Below are 20,158 nucleotides of genomic sequence, written 5' to 3' on the forward strand. Positions count from 1 at the left end.
TTATTTATTAGGTTACAAATAGGTTATATGTAGTTTAATATAGCTGTGTTTATGACATTTTGTGACATATTCTATCTTCTTTAGAGTGTCCTAACATGCATATATAATGACTATTTAGTGAAAACTACTGATACAATATTTAGATTAACATATTGTTTTGCAGATGAGAATAGGCAAGAATAATACCAGAAGACAGAAAACTCTCAAGAAATTGTGACACCAAAGAGGTGAAAGTTAATATTGATAACTCAGTTTAATACATATGGAATGGGAGATTCTTCCATATATTCTTTGCTATGAAACACAACACCATGTATTTGTTCACTGTTCATGATGCAAACAGCTTCTGCTGGGTGTGGTGGCATACACCTTAAATGCCAGCACTTAAGAGGCAGAAGCTGTGGGAATCTGTGTGAGTTCAAAAAACCTGTCTACACAGTGAGTTCCAGGACAGTCAGGGCTCTATGTAGAGAGACCCCCCTTTTGTTCTAATAAAGGAACAAAACAAAAAACAAACAAACAAACAACTTCTGGGGGTCTGCATCTGACCTTCTGATCTAGTGGTCTTGGGTAGAACTCAAGATGAAACATTTCTAACGAGTTCCAAAGTGATGCTGAAACTGCATTACATGGTCACATGCAGGTAGCGAGGATATGAGATATGTCGAATATTCTTATAAGTAAATGAAGTCAAACAGATGCATCAATTATACTGATTATGTGTTTTATGTATAAATAGTTAAAAATGAAACAAAACAAGTTGATATTTCATTTATATAGATTTTTTTCCTTCAGTGAATTCAAAATTTCAGTAGATAAGAGACTGTAAAAACACACCCTTTATAAAAATAAATTGCTTTTGTCTAAATATCAACTATATTACTATCTCCAGATGCCGGCAAGTACATGGACTTATCTTACAACCAAATTCCAATGCCAGAAGCCCACCTTGCAAGTTTCTTTTGCCAGAAACAATGCCAGATGCAAGCAAATCATACAGCGTGTAATGAGACCGAAACATATTTTTCCAAAGACAGAAAGAAAAATAGCCAAGCAATAGAATTCAGATTGGAAAGACACAAAACAAAGATAACAGAACTATTTTTAAGTCTCATATTATGGCCGGGAGGAACAGCACAATAGTTTGAAATAGAAAGTCTTCATGCTGATTACATGAAATCAAAATACACACTGTTCAAAGGCAGCCAACAATTTTTTTTAATGCTATTGAGTTTATGCAATGAGTTTCAGTGTTCTCTTAGTCTGAGAGTATTTTGAGATGAAATAGCAGGTACAGCTGGGAAAACTCAGTGATACCCTTGTCCAGATCTCAGCTAATGGAGTATAAAAATATTTCCACATATCCTGCAGATGTCTAGGTTCTTTTCTTTGCTGGTAATATTATTCTGAAGTCATTATTGACAGCTGTTTGTTCTGATAGAACCTAATTGCTCTCTACCAGTCTCAGCTGCATGTAGGCTGATTTCCTTCCCTTATAGAGTATATTTCATATAAACACAGGCAGGAAAAAAATTACCAATTAACTAAATATGTGTGCACAAAATGCTTCATTGAGAGCTCTGATCAAGTAATGCATCTAGCTGTAACAGGTCACAGGAAATTACAGCACTTATAGTTTAGAGAATTGAGCATAATTACATGGAAATATTCACAAGCACTGAAATATATCAATGATGAGTGACAGCATCTGAAAAATTGTCCTTTTATTAGAACAACTTATAAATTACTATATTTGAGTCATCGGCAGGGCATTTATTCCATTGATAGATTAACTCAATGACATCTCTGACATAAACAATATGCCAGGCAGCATCTGAAATGTCTTTCATAATTGACACAGCTGAGACATTTTCTAACATGTAGCAGAGCCATTTTCCACAGGGTTCCTTCCCTGGAGGGCAGAATTCCTGGGCCTTCACCAATTCTTTTCCTCACCCTTTATCACTGCAGGGGATGAGCTGTTTTCCCCAACTTTATTGGAAAGAACCCAGTATTTTTGAAAGTGAGCATTTTCCTTGTAGGTGACTCTTCAAAGTGAATCTCATTTGAGCAGCTCCTCAAGAGATGTGGGAGCAGCTTGACAATATTCACTCTGCTCTATCTAATGACTCTGTGTGCTTATTCATGGGATCTAGGCCAATTTACTGGACTTGACACTGACTTTGTTAGTGGACTGAAACCCTCCTAAAGAGGTAAAATATGGGCTGGAATAACTATAAACAGCAAAAACACTGCATTTGAGAAAAACAACAGTTCACATTATTATTCTCTCCTCTCCTTTTCTCCCCTCCCTCCCTTCCTCTCCAAATCACTGGAGATGGAGGAGAAGAACTAACTAAACATGAGCAAAGTGGTCCTTAGTAGGGAATCCATTCAAAGAAAACATACTTTCCCTTAATACCAGAGACACTCTATCCTGTCTGAGTATGTATTTCTGAGGACATAAAATACTTACCTTTGCAGACAGATATATCTCAGATATTGGGAATTCCAGGATGCTTACTGACTATAGAGATTAAAGTGTGTGTGTGTGTGTGTGTGTGTGTGTGTGTGTGTGTGTGTGCTCTCGTGTGCACATGCACACACGCACTCCTGCAAGTGTGTCTTAAGGGATGCTGAATGCCAACATACACTGCCATTGATACCAGACATGATGCTAATTAGAATACAAACCCCAGGCTCAACATTTGCAAAGCTTAACATAATGAATATAAATTATCCTAAGGGAATTGGTTACCCACAACAATCTGGTTAATACCTATAGCTCCTCCTCTATTTTAAATAGTAACTGAAACCATTTGATTTGACTACTACTTAATTGTTTTTCAACTGATACATACATGCCTATATCCTTTAAAATTCTTGCAGGGCTTGGCTCCTAGAAGAGTGTTGGATTATGGCCCTACTGTTCTAATATTCATGTATTTATCATATGTACTCTCAAATTACATAACTTTAATGGGCTGAAGTGACACTTCAGGGGAAAACATTCAGTTTCTGTTTGTGAAATTAAAAATCACCTAAAAGACAACACTCCTTTAAGACAACAATACTTTAAAAAAAAAAGTAAGTGTGTCCATGCATGTTGAGCTCACAGAGAATCTAGGCTGGCTGGTCAGAGAGCCTCAGGGACCCAACTAGCTACACCTGCTCATTTCTGGGACTACAAGCATTTATGCCTCACATCATCACATGCAGCTTTTTCACCTGGTTTCTGGGAATTCAACTCAGGGCCTCTCCACAGAAGTGCCTAATGGAATGAAACATCTCCCTAGCTCCCTTTTCTTGGAGACTCACTTTTTATTGGCTAGAAGGGTTTGAATAGTGAGGATACTGACTGAGAGGATGGTGCCATCTTGTTTACATATACACATGGCATGGCAAGCTGTCTCTAATATGACATATGCATTTTCTGAGAGAGTTAGCTTGGCAGACTTTTATCTTCCTAGAGAATGGACTTCACACTCACGATCTGTGTCTTCCTCCCGCAAGCCATGCATTGACAAACCACCTACTTGTCTTCCCTGATTCTGCTTTCTCCCATGAAATAGAAACACATTGCTTAAAGTTGCTTTAGAAGGGCAGTGTGGCGAAATGTTCTTCACACAACATTGTGAAGTTGGGAAATGATTATCTTCTTACTCTCCTTTCACCAGAGTGAAGACTTAGAGACTAGCATGTTCCATTAATTGACCTAGAGGTTGAGTAGATGTATATTTCTGTCATTACATTGTTTATAATAATGACATTAATGCAATCACTATTATACTTTTTATAGTAGTTTCTATCATCCCAAAGGGAGAAATATCACATAAACTTGAAGCAGACTTTTGCTTTGGAGGGGAACTTAGACACGATCTCATGCAATGGTTCTCACCATGAACACTGTGACCAGCATCCAGCATCTTTTTTGAAATGTATTAGAAATGCAGTATTTTAGGCATCAGCCTAATCTACAGAATCATTAATTCTGTCAGCAAGCAACCTATGCTATATAAACTTTAGCTGGCCCTGATACATCATGAAACACCCATCTTGCTAAACTGGAAACTTCTGTAGATGGGAAAACAGAGGAAAGCAGGAAAGGTGAACTGCTCAAGACTGAAATAAAACTTCTCAATCTCAGGTTCAGCACTCTGCTTGTGTTGAGTTCTGATGTGCTTAAGGAGTGATTACTGTTTGCTTAGCCCCTTGGTCATTTCCATATGCTCTTTATTAATCTACTTCAATGAATTTCATTTATATAATTTAATAACTAACCCAATCATTTCCTTTCCTCCAGGCTCTTGGCTCACTACACTACAGTTCAAGGCACTTGGCAACTCTCTTGGAATCCATACTCTTTTGTGGCATTAGGGTGCTTATTCCATAGGAACTAGATGCTTTATTATACAGTTGAACTATTAAATGAACAAATGAGATATAGATATGAAACAAAGTGATTTTGTTCCTTTAAAAGCTAAGTCAAATGCTTTGGAAAGGCTTTGTTAATGTGTGCCCAATCATCCCTCCAAGAAGTGTGGATTAATTAGGTGAAGATGAAAACACTGCAGAAATTGGAAACGTTGATAACGTTGTAGAAGGATTCTAAACTTGAGTTGCTTCAAATCCTTTATGCTTGTGGTTAATTTAAATATACCCAATCTGCTCATTATAGCTTATACTTCCCACAAAATCTTGACTGTAAATTTAAAAAATTATGACTCTAGATATAATTATGTATTTGAAGTTACTAATAATTGTATACATTTTAAGGGTGATTTGTTTTAACCTGGGTTATCTTTACACGACCCACATTTGGCTCATAGAGCAAAGATTCTTCTGCCTATCTCTATTGTTCCAGTCTCTTCTCTTTGCAGGCCATGCCACACTATTTCATGTCCAACAAGAAAGCCCTGCACTCCACACAGTTTAGTTGTAATAAACACTAATTATTTTAACACACACACACACACAGTTAATTAAGAGTTACTAACTGATTTTTTCAAATTAGTCATTAGTTCCTATGGCTCTTATTTCATATAAGCCAAGATATGTAGGCTACAGTGGATAGTCTTATATGATAGCATTTCCTGCAGTCTTTAAAGATTTCCAATGAGGAAAATAGTGTTTCATGATTGACTACACATCCGAAGGGCATTCTTGGAGGTTCACAACATAAACCAGTATTTTATCAGACATGGAAATCTTCTTGTAAAGAAATCACTTATTTTTACCCCTATTTATTCAAGTATAGAAATTGTATATTTCCACTCAGCTTTATTAAGAAGTCAGAATTTAATGTGTACATAAATTGATGAAGTATTCTGGATGCTTGAGTGACTTGCTTTCTTTTTCACATTTGTTGTTGTTGTTTCATAGATTTTCTCCCACTTCTTCGAAGAGTCAGACAGGGTGTAAAAATTATTGATCAGATTATATATGCCAATGATTGGTTGGGAAACAGTCAGTGTTTGGATCTGAAAATTTGACACCATTTTTTTTTTATCTCTCCTTTCTTTCAAATTGGGTAGCAAACCATTCTTGACACAGCTCTTCTTCTCTCACAGAATAAAAGCAGACACATTTTAGCAGGCATGGTAGTGCAAAATAGAGGATGTTAGATAACGGAATGGTGGGAGGAGTTTCCATAACTGACCACACAAATTCAGCATTTAACTTAAAAATAAAAGTGCTGAGTTAAAAAAAAAAAGTGTCTGTAAGCCAAATGTTGCCAAGGACAGTTTTAGGTATAAGCTCTGCATAGATGGAGGTGGTTTCAATACACTGAGATTATTTTAAAATTCACGTCTTCGGGTTTAATTTTAAAAAGTAGTGTAAGTATCAAATTATAGAAGCACAGAAGATCTAACTTAGAAGCACCCCACCTGGAGTCCAAAAATTGGTAATTTGTGCTCTTTATGTTAAACATGGCCATGGAAGGGGGCGCTCACCCAAGATAAGACTGTTTGGGTAATTCAAATCTCAAATGCTGAATGGCAATTATGTAATGAGCTTCTTTAAAAAACAGAAAATGAATTGCCATTTAGCAAGCACTGTAGGAAATGTTGATAATTGAAGCTGGGTAATACATGCTTGGGGACTCATAGTCCCTCAATTTTGAATATGCTCAAAAACATCCAAACTAGAAAAGTTTAGAAAAACATCCCTCTTGGAATGTAGGGTCCCCACCACAAAAAAAAAAAAAAAAAAAAAAAAAACCACCAGTCAGGATATAATTTGATATAGTAGTAGCTCAGATGGATGTGAGCTTCTTGGATCACGGCCAAACTGTGAAGTGGTGAAGCTTTACCTGGACCTATTGAGTAGGTGATAATTCCACAGTGTTACTTGAAGCTGACTGTGCAGAGGCAGGGAGAGACCTCAGAAAAGTCATCACGATGCCTTGGGAATTGGCAGACCTTTCTACATTTGAATGCCAGAGATTTACTCTGCAAATAATTTTCATGCAGAATCATCATCTCGGATTTTTATACATGTTTATTCTAAGCCTTCAGGAAACACAAATATAAGAATGAAGGTACCCACACACCCATGGCTTATAGCTGGAATGCATCCTCAGAGCTTCTTACCGAATTCTGGAAAGGTTTTGCTAAGCTGGGAGCTTTACTATTGTACTTTACAACCCAATAAGTTGGAGTTTAATTGAACCAAGATAACAAGTGTATTTCAGGCTGGAGCACATAAGAGAAAATAGTCTGAAACCAGGTCAATCATTTTCTGACACACAAAAGAGGGATGAAATGTTAACCACAGGTTATAAAGAATTTTTGTGGTTTATAACATGATTGGTTCTGGGTTTTCAGATGGAAGGAGTGATGTGGCTCTAGGCTGAGTAAGATTCCCAGCTCAATTGATTAGAATCAGAGTTAGATAAAGATTGGAAAGGTAGTTTTTTTTTTTTTTAAAGATGTATGGCATAACTGACCACCTAGGAATTCAAGGTCAGGTTGAAGTTGTTTCTCCAGCAAAACAAAATGTCTTATTCATGGCTTCCATAAAATGAAAGTTCACAACCATTCTGATCATCAAAGTAGACAAGCAATTAAACTACTATATTTCATCCAGTTTTCCTTATAAAGAGCATGCCACTGGCAACTAACTAGGCTGCTGTCTATTTCTCCAAAGAAAAGAGAAGTTCAGGTGACTGACCTATCAAGATCATGCAGTGTGGGGAGTCTAATACCTTATTTTTCTACACATGCAATTACATTTCTTATCCTAAAAGCCAAGTCACAGACATTGTGAGATGATGTTATTTTTATTAGGGCACTGGAAATTATAGCTTTAAGGTCCAGGACCTTTTATCACTTTACATTTAAAAATTCCCTACTGTACATGAACTTCTCTTGGAAGCATTTGATTTTTATTATAGTTACTGATCATGTGAGTCAGCCTATATCCGGAGATATAGTTCTATTCTGGACATACTGAAATGTAACAACCCTGATTCTTAGAGTGAAATTTACAGGAAACAACTATAAGGAATCAAGGTTATATGTGTTATGCATATATCCCTTGTATTCATGATATTCACTCTGAATTTGGTTATAAAATGATTGTGTATTTTAAAACACACCAATTGGTATTTATGTATGAGGTAGGCTATATCTTAAAAATAAGTTCTCCCCTGTGAACATAAAGGGTTTTTGCCCTTTTAGCCCTGTTCTTTATGATTAGAGACCACAGTAGTAGGTTCAAAATCACAGCAAGTGATGGGGATTTAGCTGAGTAGCAGAGACAGTACAGAGTGCTGGCCTAACATGCATGAGATCCTGGGTTTGATGTGCAGCATGGTAAAAAAAAAATGAAATTATAGAGAGAACAAGGCCTCCTTACTCACATCTCTCACAAACAGAACTTGGGAAGAGCACATATCTGAAAGGGGAAAAAAAAAAGGTGTCCAGTGGTCAGGCAAGAGTCTAAAGGAAGATGAGAAGGCCTTTTCTTCTGCAGGTGAACACATGTCCTAAGGTGACAAAGGAACCTTCCTTGTGGGGTTTGAGGGAAGCTGATCCTCTGCTCTATCCCTGTAAGGCAAATTCATGCTGCATTCAAGAAGAATGCAGATAGAAGGGTAAGGAGGCATGAGGAAGCAATTCATGCCACAGGTGCCTCAGAAGCTGACAGGTACAGGAGGGAACAATGGTTTAGTAGTCATGAAGCACTCCTCACCCTGATAGGTCCTGAATCCCAAAAGAAGCATTTTCTTTTTTATTTCCTTACTTCGTCATCTGTTGGTCTTCAGCACAGAGCCTACTTACATATTCAGGCTTTTTTATTTCTTTTCTTTTCTTTTCTTTTCTTTTCTTTTTCTTTCTTCTTCTTCTTCTTCTTCTTCTTCTTCTTCTTCTTCTTCTTCTTCTTCTTCTTCTTCTTCTTCTTCTTCTCCTCCTCCTCCTCCTCCTCCTCCTCCTCCTCCTCCTCCTCCTCCTCCTCCTCCTCCTCCTCCCCCTCCTCCTCCTCCTCCTCCTTCTTTTTTGAGACAGGGTTTCACTGTGTAACAGTGCTGGATGTCCTTGAACTCATATTGTAGACCTTGAACTCACAGAGATCCACCTGCCTCTGCCTCCTAAGTGCTGGGATTAAACAGGTGCACCAACATGCCCAATCTCCCCTCCCACCCCCCTTATTTCTGCAGGGGTTTCTACTGACTCTGCAGTCATTTCTTTCATTTCAGCAACCAGAATTCCATGCTGAGGCTGTACTTTGTAAACAAACTGGTACCTTGTTGGTGCTACCTATTAAGGCAAAGGACTTAAAAATACTTGCAAAGTATTTGTTTGTTTCAATGAAAACCTTCAGGCTTTTGCTCAGCTAGATGAGGCAGTATGAGTATGTGAAAGAAATAAAAGTACCCCAGAAGATGCCATGTTCAGAATCAAATGTTTGCAAGAACAAGAAATAAAAGAAATCCAAGTCAGCATGTCTGAATGGCTATAACTGTAATGTATCCTCAATAAAATGGGGGTGGGAGGAAGGTCGTTTGCATAATGGTAAAAATACAGGGGCAGATTCTTATCTGTTTTTTGTGTAACACAAAATGAGGATTTGGCACATGGTTTCCTATTGGACAATACAGCATACACACAGTGCTTATTTTGGTTCCAATGGAAAAATACTATTGACAAATGTCTTTCTTCCCTCCCAACTTTATTCAATAGAGGAGGTAACAACAGCATCTGTTGCACTTGGCTGGAGCCTACGATGAGGAAATTGTGGCTAATGAGCCTCCCAGGCATATGGACACTAAAAGCTCATGCTCAGGCCATGGCACAGCTAAGTTAGCACTCCAGTGGGAGTGGTAGATACACCAGGCAGTCACTGCACATCAAAGCAAGGCTGCCAAGATAGCATTCATAGTCATTTCTAATGGCCTGGAGCAGTTTCCACAATCATGGCTCTAGGGATGATTACAAAGCAGGATGCGCTTGTCTGTCACATCCTTTCCATCTCCTTCTGGCACCACTCTACCATGTTTCCTTCCATAGCCATCCAGACAACCAGGTGCCCTGACCACCCAGGTGCCCAATACATTCAGCCTGTGGCCACCCACCAATCCTTCTTACCATTAGTCACGGTCTTGAAGACCTGGGATACTTAATTGGCTTCAATGCATCCAAATTATGTACTTCAACCATCTTAGTATAACTCATCATAACAGCTCTCATTACATGTGTGCTTTCTGGCTATTTTCTTAATGCATCTATGAAGAAGTCTCGGGACTCTTTAATCAAATTAATCTGGGAAAAAATGTAAAAGAGCATAATGATGTACTGGGAATGATGCACATTGTAGGCTAATGGAGACTTGCCTGGCCATGGATAAGCTGTTAGCTTTGTTGTGATTCATTTTGTTTTTCATTTCTGAAATTATAACAAACAAACAGTCCTTGTCCCCCAAAAACAAGAGCAGGAAGAGAGTGGGGCGGGTGATATGTCAGATTCACTGTGAATAACCATATTACTAGGTTTTTTACTGAAAAAAAGGCCCACCAGCCTGGGAATTTCTGAATTACAAGAAGATGCACAGGAAATCTTTTTCAAATGGATTGAGAGAGGACAAGAGTTAGTAGCACACTTTTCCCCCTCTCCACAAGGTGACATATCTAGAGGGAAAAATCAGACAGTAGTTAGGAAGCAAATTAAACAGAGGTTTTTGTTGTTGTCGTTTTTGTTTTTTACTGATGTCATATGCCAGCAAATGAACACTGTTTGGAATAAGCTTAGGATTCTGTTCCCCTCATCCAACCATGAAGGAAAGTCATGTTACCTTAGATTGATCCAAGTGCAGAGAAGGGCCCGGGAGCTCAGCAGATAAAGGTCAACAGTATAGAACTTAAGGGTAGAAACAATTTGATTACAAACTGCACCCCCGCCCCCACCCCAACAGCTGCAGTCTGTTTCTCTGCTGTTTGAATCTGACCAGAGCCTAACTTGCCAGAACAAAGGATCTTGGGAGCCTCAGCTACTAGTTCCTGCCTTTCTGTTGCCTTTACTACCAAAATGAAAGGCAGGGTTGCCCAGACTTCAGACCCTCCCAACTGACTGCCAAGGACAGTGAGCTCAAGAGAGAGGAGCAGAAAGCCTGTGCCCCACACCAAAGCAGCCTGCAGAGCAGTGAGACATATGCTGGGTTGTCAGCCTCCAGCCTTTGGTTGATGTCTGCAGTCAGCAGTGGTTAACAGACAGGAATGGCTTTCGTTTCACAAAGATTGCCAAGTCCTAAGGCACATAGCTGTACCAGAAACAAAAATATGGTTCTAATTTTGAAAATATAATTCAATACTCAAAACCAACCCAAACCAAAACAAAAAACAAAGTAAAAAACATAGTTTCTCGAAATGTCTGTGATTCCCAACATCTCCTTTCAGAAGTTTAAAGGATTCTGAGCAAGTTGTTTAGTCCTGATCTTGATGATGAAGAGACTCAGTTGATTCCTGCCTAGCCCCTCAGACCCATCTCGATCCTCTTTATACTCTGATGCTAAAAACCATGGGCTCTGAGTATCACTGTGCCCTGAGGAGAGACATAACTGTTGACTTCTTCTTGATGGACTGAAGGGCATATGGAAGGAGGGGTAGAAGTACTGAGGAAGCAGGATAGGAAGAGAACTATTTCAGCCTCTTTCATGAAAGTTTTGGACAATATAAATGAAAAGTGTTCCCGTATTTCAGGAGAAACAGTGTTAGTAAAATTCTGTCATTCGAAAATAGTGAACTGTCCAGAAATATATTCTCCCCACATCCAAGGTGAGAGATTTCAAGAGCCTCAGAACTTGGGGCAGGGTTTGAGAGTATGATTATCTTTCCTTCTATTCATCATGTCTGTTATTGTTGGCTGTTTCTAAACAATGAAAAAGGGGAAAGTCTCTAAGTCATACACCACATACTGCACTCCTGGGGCCTATTGTTTTGAACTACCAAAATGCTGGCTGTCATACAAAGCATGAAGACAAAGCAAGGCAACTGATGTCCTGGCAAAAAAGACCTGCATTTATCACCTACAAAGCACATGGCCCTTAAAGGAAGCCACCTTGGGGGGCTGAAGATTGATTGCAGCAATTCTGCCATGGTGCAAAAATATTTCTGGAACTCTTTCTTGGCAGAAAACAGCCTATGGCCTGTACCTTTGAATTCACTAATGGTGGGACATCTTTGTCCTTAAGGGTGACTTTTTTTTGTGACAAGAAGTATCAAGAACTTGGTTTGTGTACTAAAGTACTGTTGAGTGATGGGTCAAGTCTTCTCCTGACTATGCGCTAGAAGGCAATTATGAAAGCAGATCTCATAAGGACTTCTCCAAATATTTAGAAGGAAGATGCCACTCATGGAACTTTGTAGAAAGTGAAAGGTTTCAGAATTCATACATTACCTTAAATATGGAAGTTGTTTCTCAACTAGAGGTGATTTTTGCCTATCAGAGCACATTTGGCAATGTTGGAGAACATTTTTGATAGTCATAATTGGGGAATATTACTCTCATCTAGTGGGCAAAGGTGAAGGATGTGTTGAATACCTGTCACTGTATAGGAAAGCTTTCACAACAACAGTCATGAGATCTCCTGTGCTGGAGTTGGGGTAACTGGTCTTATAGTAACAATCCATCCTACTGGGTGGCTTTTATAGCAGAATACAATCATTACTACGTCTGCCAATCCAGATGGATGTATATTTTTCATACAGTTTCTAAATCACAAATTATTTAGAATTCCACTTTATGTCCTGGAAATAAAAACTATTAACAGTCAATAGTTATTTTATGTAGTAGTGCTAAGATAAAATTATTATAAAATATCAGTAACTACAAGCACTTAGTTATTTTTTATTTCATTTTGTTTTGATTTTTGTTGCTGTTGTTTGATCTTTTTTTGAGACTACATAACCCTGGCTGGCCTGGAACTTGCTAGCCTGGCCTCAAATTCACAAAGGTCTACCTGTTTCTGCCTTATGACTGTACCACCATGCCTGCCTTACTTATTTTTATGTGGTATCTGGCTAATTAATACATTTACACCTATCTTCTTATGTAATCTATAAACAATACTTAGAAAGAAATACTGCTATTGGTATCCTCATGAGGCTGGTCAGAACACCAGAGAGGTGTTCACAAAGAGCAGAAATCTTCAAATGATTCCCATCCAGACTTTGCTTCCAATTGGGCACACAGTATCAGCAAATCTTTTAAGTTTCCAATTTTCAATTCTCTCCCCTACCATGCAAAGACAGTGATAATGTACACCTGTAGGATCAAATAAATGGTGGGGACACAATCTTCAAATAACTATTCCTACACAAAAGGGACTCCCTTGTTCTTCCTGCACATGGAGTGCAAGAGGCAGTTACAGTCACCCTCGCAAGGGCAGTCATGATACAGTACCCTCGCAGGGACAGTCATGTTATGGACCTGATGCACAACTGTGAAGTCGGTGTCTTACACCATAGACCTCATCACCCAGTCTACAATGTTTCCTTTCCAACAGAATTTCTACTTTGCTAGGTGATGAGAAAACTACTCTACCTCAAACACTTTCTTCACTTCGACTTTTATACTTTGACTGTGTATGTGTGTGTGTGTGTGTGTGTGTGTGAGAGAGAGAGAGAGAGAGGAGGGGGAGAAGGAGAGGAGAGGGAGAGGAGAGAGAGAGTAAGCAATTCCTTTTAATGCAGTCTTTTGGAAAAATTATATTCTAATAAAAATATGCAATCAATATTGAGAATACAAATTCTTGCTTTGTGTCACCATGTTGCCCATGTTACTTAATTTATTTTAAACATGTGAGTTTTATGCAGAAATATTGTTATGTTAAGAATAGAGCCTGGGATCCCAGGTTCCATGGAATATAATTAATATACTCCATCTACCTTCTTATCTAGAGATGACGGTATTTTTAACACCCCAGGCTAACTTCCATTCCTTCATTTATACATGAAAACAAATTTTCCTGGTTTATGGAAAATCTCATTCTATTCTTTCAGCTTGTAAACATCACAAAACTATCACATTTGGTAAAAATATGGTCTCTTCCCAGAAGAAAGATTTGAATGGAATACTAGGAAGAAAAAGAATGGAGCTCAGAATGTTTTTAAATACATGACTCAAGTTTTAACAGCACTAGTAGCTTCTTTGGGTCACAAGGTATTTTATATGCAATATTTACAAAAGCAGTGGATTTTGAAAAGGCTATTTTCCTCAATACAGTTCTTTTTAGCAATAGAGAGTTACACAGTGAATAAGACCTAAGTAGTTTCTTGGCTTTGTTGTACCATGCAAAGTTGAAAACTAATATGAAGACGGGCTTTTAGGATTCATTCCAACACCAAATGTGTGATTTTTAAAAATGCATGTGTACATACATGTGTACATTTTCACATGTGTATGAGTGGGTGCACATGTGTATGCAGGTGTATATATGTATGTGTGTATGGAGTCCAGAGGACAACTTCAAAGTAGTCCTCAGAAATGCTGTCTGTCTCCTTTGAGATATGGCCTCTCAGCAGCCAGGAGCTTACCAATTAGGCTAGATGGGCTGATCAAAAAGCTCCAGAGATCCTCTTGTGTCTACATCCTCCCCTCTGGAACTCCAAGTTTGTATTACCAAGTCCTCCTAGAGCCACCAAGCCCAACACATTCCTGTGGATTCTGGGAACTGAACACATATCTTCATGTTTACAAGTTAAGCACTTTACCAATTGAGCTATCTATCCATCATGTGACATTTAAACTTGACTACCCTTAGTGGCCTATTTATATTTCTAAGATGTTATTAATGTTTATCTAGTCTCAGACTTATCTAGTTTTGAATCTGGAATTTGGATTGAACTGAGAATATCAAAGATTTGCATGACCTTTAGGAGGTGTATTTTTTTAACCTTAAGATAGTTTCATTTAAAAGACAAGTTCAAGGGTATTGAGCCATTTCTCTTCCTAATTATTGATAAAATGAATATATATTTCTTATGAAGAAATTCTATTGTTCTGTTATCAAAATATGTAACTAAAGACTACAATGGCTCAAACTTTTATAATTGATTCAATGAAATTATAGTTTCATCTCAACTTATTCATTTCTAACAAGAACCAACTACTCAAGGGAAATAGGTTCTTATAGTCTTTTTATACAAGAAAACAGAATTTATAGAATATGCTTGGAGTTTTAAAAAATTACTTTTATGCATATAACCATCTGAAACCAGCTTTCTTTATACAGGGCCATGAAAGTAAGGATAGAAAGTTCAGACTTCATCTTGAAGGAACTTAAAACTCCAGTGTGAGTTCCATGTGCCCCTATCAGCATCATTTTGAGAATCTAATGCTTTTCAAGTTTTCATAAGAACAAACTGATTCTATAAGTAGTATTCTCTATTCAAACCATTAAAATGTTCTCTATTACTGAGAAAAAAACCTTGTGAATTACTATTGTAGAAAATATTAAGAATATTTGAAAAGTAGTCTACTAACTATTTGGATACATATTAACATTGAATGTTAACATTGCAGTAGTAGTTCAGTTCTTCTTGAATTTTCATATCTAGAGTTTTATACGTGTGTACAGATACCCTTACTATACTAATATATTGATAATTGAACATTGTCTTACATTTTTAAATCATTTCATGACATTCCATTCCATCATCACAAAGTTTTTAATGCTGTGAACAGTGCTGCTATAGTTGACAGAGAAACAGAGAATAAGGAAAATTCAATAAATTTCCCCCAAACACAAAACTGGTGAGGGATGAGTAGCTATTCTCTAAAGACAGACATCATTCTGAAGAACAGCTATTTCCAGTACCTCTTCCTGCATGTGGGGCACCAGGCATTCATATATTCATAATCTCTCTTTTTCTTTCTCTCCTCCCTCCCTCCGTCCCTCCTTCTCTCTCGCTCTCTCCTTTCCTTCTCCCTCTCGCTTTCTCTCTCTCCTCCCCCCTCATTGGCTTGCTAACATCACCTTTGTAAACTTGTTTTTATCCTAGCATTGTAACTCATTTCTAAAAATTGGTATCACTTCTGTTTACTCAATGGCTTTCCCTCGCTTACTTCTGGCCCACCCATTAGCAAGCAGAGCCACTGGTAGAATGTGAATTTTTTGGCTAACCCCAGACTTCTCTTAGATTCTCCTCCACTCTCCCTGTTGGTTTGTTCGGTTTGTAGGAGTTAGTCTGAGTTATCACTACTCCTTTTGTACATAGAAAAGCACATCTGAGCATACCATAAGAGAAACCCAAACAGGAAGTTCAGTGTTGACAGCCAAGAACACTTTGTGACTTTGTGCTACATGATCATGGCGAATAGTTCCACTTGGTGACTTCATGACTACGTCTTTCTGCGTGGTATTTAGTGCTTACAGACAGGTTCAAACTAACTCTCCTGCATTTCAAGCCAACTAAAGAGAGCATTTTTATTGAAATGACGTGAACTTGCTGTTCATGGCACCTTCATACAAACATGCTGTCACTGTTGGCTCTCTCAGTCATCACTCTCCCTCAAGCACTTTGCCACCTGTCTTCTTATGTCACTAACTTACAGCAATGGAAGGGCAGCTTTAGTTTAAAAAAAGTTTTAAAAAATTATTTATTAGTATTTTGAGGTGGGGTGCATGAGCCACAGAGGGCATCTGGAGGTCAGAGGTCAGAGGACAGCTTTGAGGTACCTTCCACCTTTATGTGGGTTCTAGGGATTGAACTCAGCTTGGATGGCAAGTTTGGGAGCCCCAAGATAGTGTTACATTTTAAATGCAATGCAAATCATAAAATCATAATGCTGTTGTTCAATAGAAACTTCCTAATTACTTTTCCCTAACTTTTACATGTACAGTTCTCTCTCTTCTCTCTCTCTCTCTCTCTCTCTCTCTCTCTCTCTCTCTCTCTCTCTCTCTCTCTCTCTCCCCCATGTGGGCTGTGTGTGTGTGTGTGTGTGTGTGTGTGTGTGTGTGTGTGTGTGTGTGTATTTGTGTGTGTGCAGGTGCATGTGTGTGAGGTCTGCTTTTTTTTTTGCCACAAGGCCTATAAGATCAACAGTTCTCCTTTGAAGCCAAATTTCCTGCTTCTCCATCTGAAATTGTTTTGCATACTGCCCATATGATCTTTATAACTGAGTTTAGCTTGTAGCAACTGTGGATAGCATGTAACCAGTTACACTAGCTATTCAAAACTTATAAAATGGGCTTTTACTGTGAAGCACAGAGCTTACTCTCAGACTCACAGCAGGAGACTAAGACTTGGCTTTCACCACCTAAAACCACTTGTTCTTAGAAATAATAATGATTTTATGTTTTATAATCATGTAGAGAATGACAACTGATATGCAGTTCTTAGACGCCCCTCTCCTGTTTGTGAAGGAGCTAGAACCAGGTAACAAGGCTTGTAGTTGAGTGGAGCGATACAGCCAGCTTACTAATGCTCAAATCTTGCAGTTTCTCACCTACACTTCTTTTAGCCCAGCATGAAAATGTTAGGAATATCAAAAAAAAAAAAAAAAAGTAATACACTAAGGGTCTTTGGAATGATAAGATGTCAGGCAGAAACACTAGTTAGTTCTATTATTGGCTTCTATTGGGAGTGATTCTATCTCATTCGAAGCTCTACACAGGCCATTGTGTAGCAGTTACCTTTGTAGGGTGGACAGGCAGGTGAGTTTTACAGGATTAATTCTGCTCTACTCCACAAATGACCCTGTTTTGAGGGTCATTCTATTACACTATAACTTGTACTCTAAATGATGCTGTTAATTTATGATATAATTTATATTTATTCAAGTAATTATGAAATATAATTATATTTCTTAGCTTATAATAAGAAGGTTCATAATGTACCTTTCTTGTCTTTTTATTACAAACATCCACTTTAATTTGGTTCCCTTGTTCAAGAAGACATATTTGAATTACTCAGAGTATAAAGAACTATTGTGAAATTACATGAGCATATTCATGTACTGTCACAGAAGAGCATATGTCCAATGATAGAGAACATATAGAGTCTAACTATGCATCTTGAATACTTTATAATTGGAGATATTTGAGAGGAACATGGGCATCTGGAAAAGATAAGCTGAATATTAAAATGTATGAACACTTACACATACAGACACTGTGTGATTATATAGTGGATTATAGTCAGAGCTGAGTAAAGGTATAAATTATACATTTCAAGAGATATACAATTCATCATTCAATGTACATAATAAAACTTATTCCAAATTGTATGTCTTATATAAAATACATTTAAAAAATCTAGAGTGTATTTTTTGTATGTGAACTGATATTAATAATGGATAAAATGCATCTACCTTTACACTAAAACATCCTCCATGAATGCTTGGATGACTGCAGCATTAAGTTCTTCCACATTTTTTACTATATAATAAAAATGTAATATCAATCCAACCCACAAGAGCCTGCTGAAAAGTCCATAAAAATAATTTTAAAGAACTTTTTTTTCCATAAAGAAAGTAAAATTTAACCCTAGTGATAAGTTAACACTTAATATTTTCTGTTTTGTTTATGGTCACATACACACTTAATTTGGTGCTTAATATTTATCTTTGCACCGAAGAGAAGGCAGTGTGTGGGGTGGGATGGTGGTTGGGAGGGCTCATACTGTAACCAGAGGCACTATGCCTTTCTTTCAACTCTTTCCTACTGATCCTAGTAAAGGTCTCAATTAGAAGAGCCACTTGAATGAAGGGGTTTACATCTCCCAGTATCAACAAGCTGCAAAGAGAACATTCAACACAGAATAATTTGCACTTCTGTTTCCACCCCTGGTCCTTTTGCCTACAAATAAAACAAATGCCCTCCACGGTCCTTACCTGCAGTGCACGACCATTGGCCCTGCATCGGGAGGGTTACAGGTTTTGACTCTTCGTAAGAAAGCTAGGAAAGGTGTGGGATGCTCTGGAACCCCGTGATCAGGCCAGGCGGTGAACTGGAATTGTCTTACTTCTCTCTTCTCACTGGAACCATTCTGTGACACAGGAATACTGTTTCAGATGCTGCTTTCTAACCTTAGGTGGTAAGGATGTGTAACACTAAAACGTGCTGTCTCAATTCTTTCCTCTTAGGTTATAGCCTTTGAAGACACACTACCTGGAAACCCAAGCCCTGAGCTATTTGTAAATGACCAGTATTGGCTTAGGCAGGTAAGCTTTCATGTGAGAAGCACTCTGTCATCTGGCTGCAACCATCAGGACTGTGCTCTTGTGTATTTATAGGAAGAATTAGTTCTTCCATTTTGGGGAAACTATCTTCAGTGTATAGGTTTCATAGTTACCGATTAAAAACACTAGTCCAGAAGAAAAGGGGCTTAATGATAATTAAAGAATGATTTTATTCTTCTCTGTTGTCAGTGGGACCAAGATTTAGGTAAAAGCTTAAAGGATTTGGCTTCTTTAAATAATGGGAATAACAGGGCAGGAGAACAAAGACAAAGAACAAACCTTGTAAAGTGCAAACGTTCTGACACAGTATGTGGCCAGCTCCACAGTATCCAGCAGCGTCACCTGGACCAGCCCGTGAGTTTCAGTGCCTCTGCTGGGCCAATACTGGTCACACTTCACCTACAGAAAGAAGTGACACATTCAGGCCAGATGCTCATCAACTCTTCTCTTAGCTTCCCTTTGAGTTGCTATTGAAAGAAAACAGCTTTTCTGCATTTCATTTTATGTTGATCTGTTTCTGGCATGCATTCTTGTTATCCCAAAATATGTAAATTACTGCTCTGATGCCAATATAAACCACATTTTAAAAACTGGTAGGAATATTAAGCAGTAACAGATTCAATTTTCTGGGAGAAAAATAAGTTGCAGATTGTTGCCGAATAAAATAAGGAGAGAGATATTTGAAATTTTAGAGTACTTGGGGAAAACACATTTGTTATTTGGTAGACACTATGATTCACATCAGAAAGATTATACTTAGACATTTAAACTACATGGCTAGATAGTGTTCACCTATCAAGATTTTAACAGCACACACTATTCCACAATGAACTCTCACAATTTACAAATAAGCTTGTTTAAAGAAAACAAGAAATAATTTGAAAAATCTATCAAAGCGCAATGCACAGCATAATAAGTGTTATTTAAAATACAAGATAAATGGTATTTGTATGCAAAGCAAATGAAATCTGTAGCATCTATGGGGATAATCTATCTGCTCTTTAAGTATAGTTTTGGAGGGTCACTATAACAGTGTGGTTTAAGCAGCACAACTCATTTAAGATAAATGACCTACTATTTCCATGTGGAGTGGAACAAGCCATTGTGATAACTACTCAACCCAATTAGTTTAAATGTGACAAAGAATTATTCCAACTCTGCAGCAAGCCTCAGACTTACTGCATTGTCCACTGTGTAGCAAAATGCCCAATAAAAAAGGACAAAGGCATTATATTTTCTAGTGAGGTCATAGGTCAGAAAATATTTAGCTTTTCTGCCATAGAGAAAAGGAAAGTGGAAGTGTTACTTCACTGTAACCAAATGAAATACATCTCTTCAGGTGAAGGAGGAATACTGGTGCATGTCAGAAGCTCGTCCTTTATTTGCAAAGGGAAGAACAGAAAGTATGGTTTTTGAACTACACAAAGGAAATGGGCATTGTTCTCATAGATGCTAGAAGATTTTGGTCTAGTGAACAG

At 37.9% G+C, this 20,158-nt stretch overlaps 1 protein-coding gene across 15 annotated transcripts in view; it reads right to left on the bottom strand.

The window, feature by feature from the left end:
* Ptprd (protein tyrosine phosphatase receptor type D) overlaps positions 1-20,158 on the bottom strand; it is a 2,233,434-nt gene that overhangs the window by 24,843 nt on the left and 2,188,433 nt on the right. For all 15 annotated transcript variants that reach the window (XM_015999923.3, XM_076564405.1, XM_076564406.1 and 12 more), the window contains 2 exons: positions 18,960-19,079; positions 18,333-18,487 (listed from right to left, as the gene is read on the bottom strand). In XM_015999923.3, the coding sequence (XP_015855409.1) occupies positions 18,333-18,487; positions 18,960-19,079 (275 nt within the window). The remainder of the gene's footprint in view (positions 1-18,332; positions 18,488-18,959; positions 19,080-20,158) is intronic.

Source organism: Peromyscus maniculatus, chromosome 2, assembly GCF_049852395.1.
Source record: "Peromyscus maniculatus bairdii isolate BWxNUB_F1_BW_parent chromosome 2, HU_Pman_BW_mat_3.1, whole genome shotgun sequence".
NCBI lineage: Eukaryota > Metazoa > Chordata > Mammalia > Rodentia > Cricetidae > Peromyscus > Peromyscus maniculatus.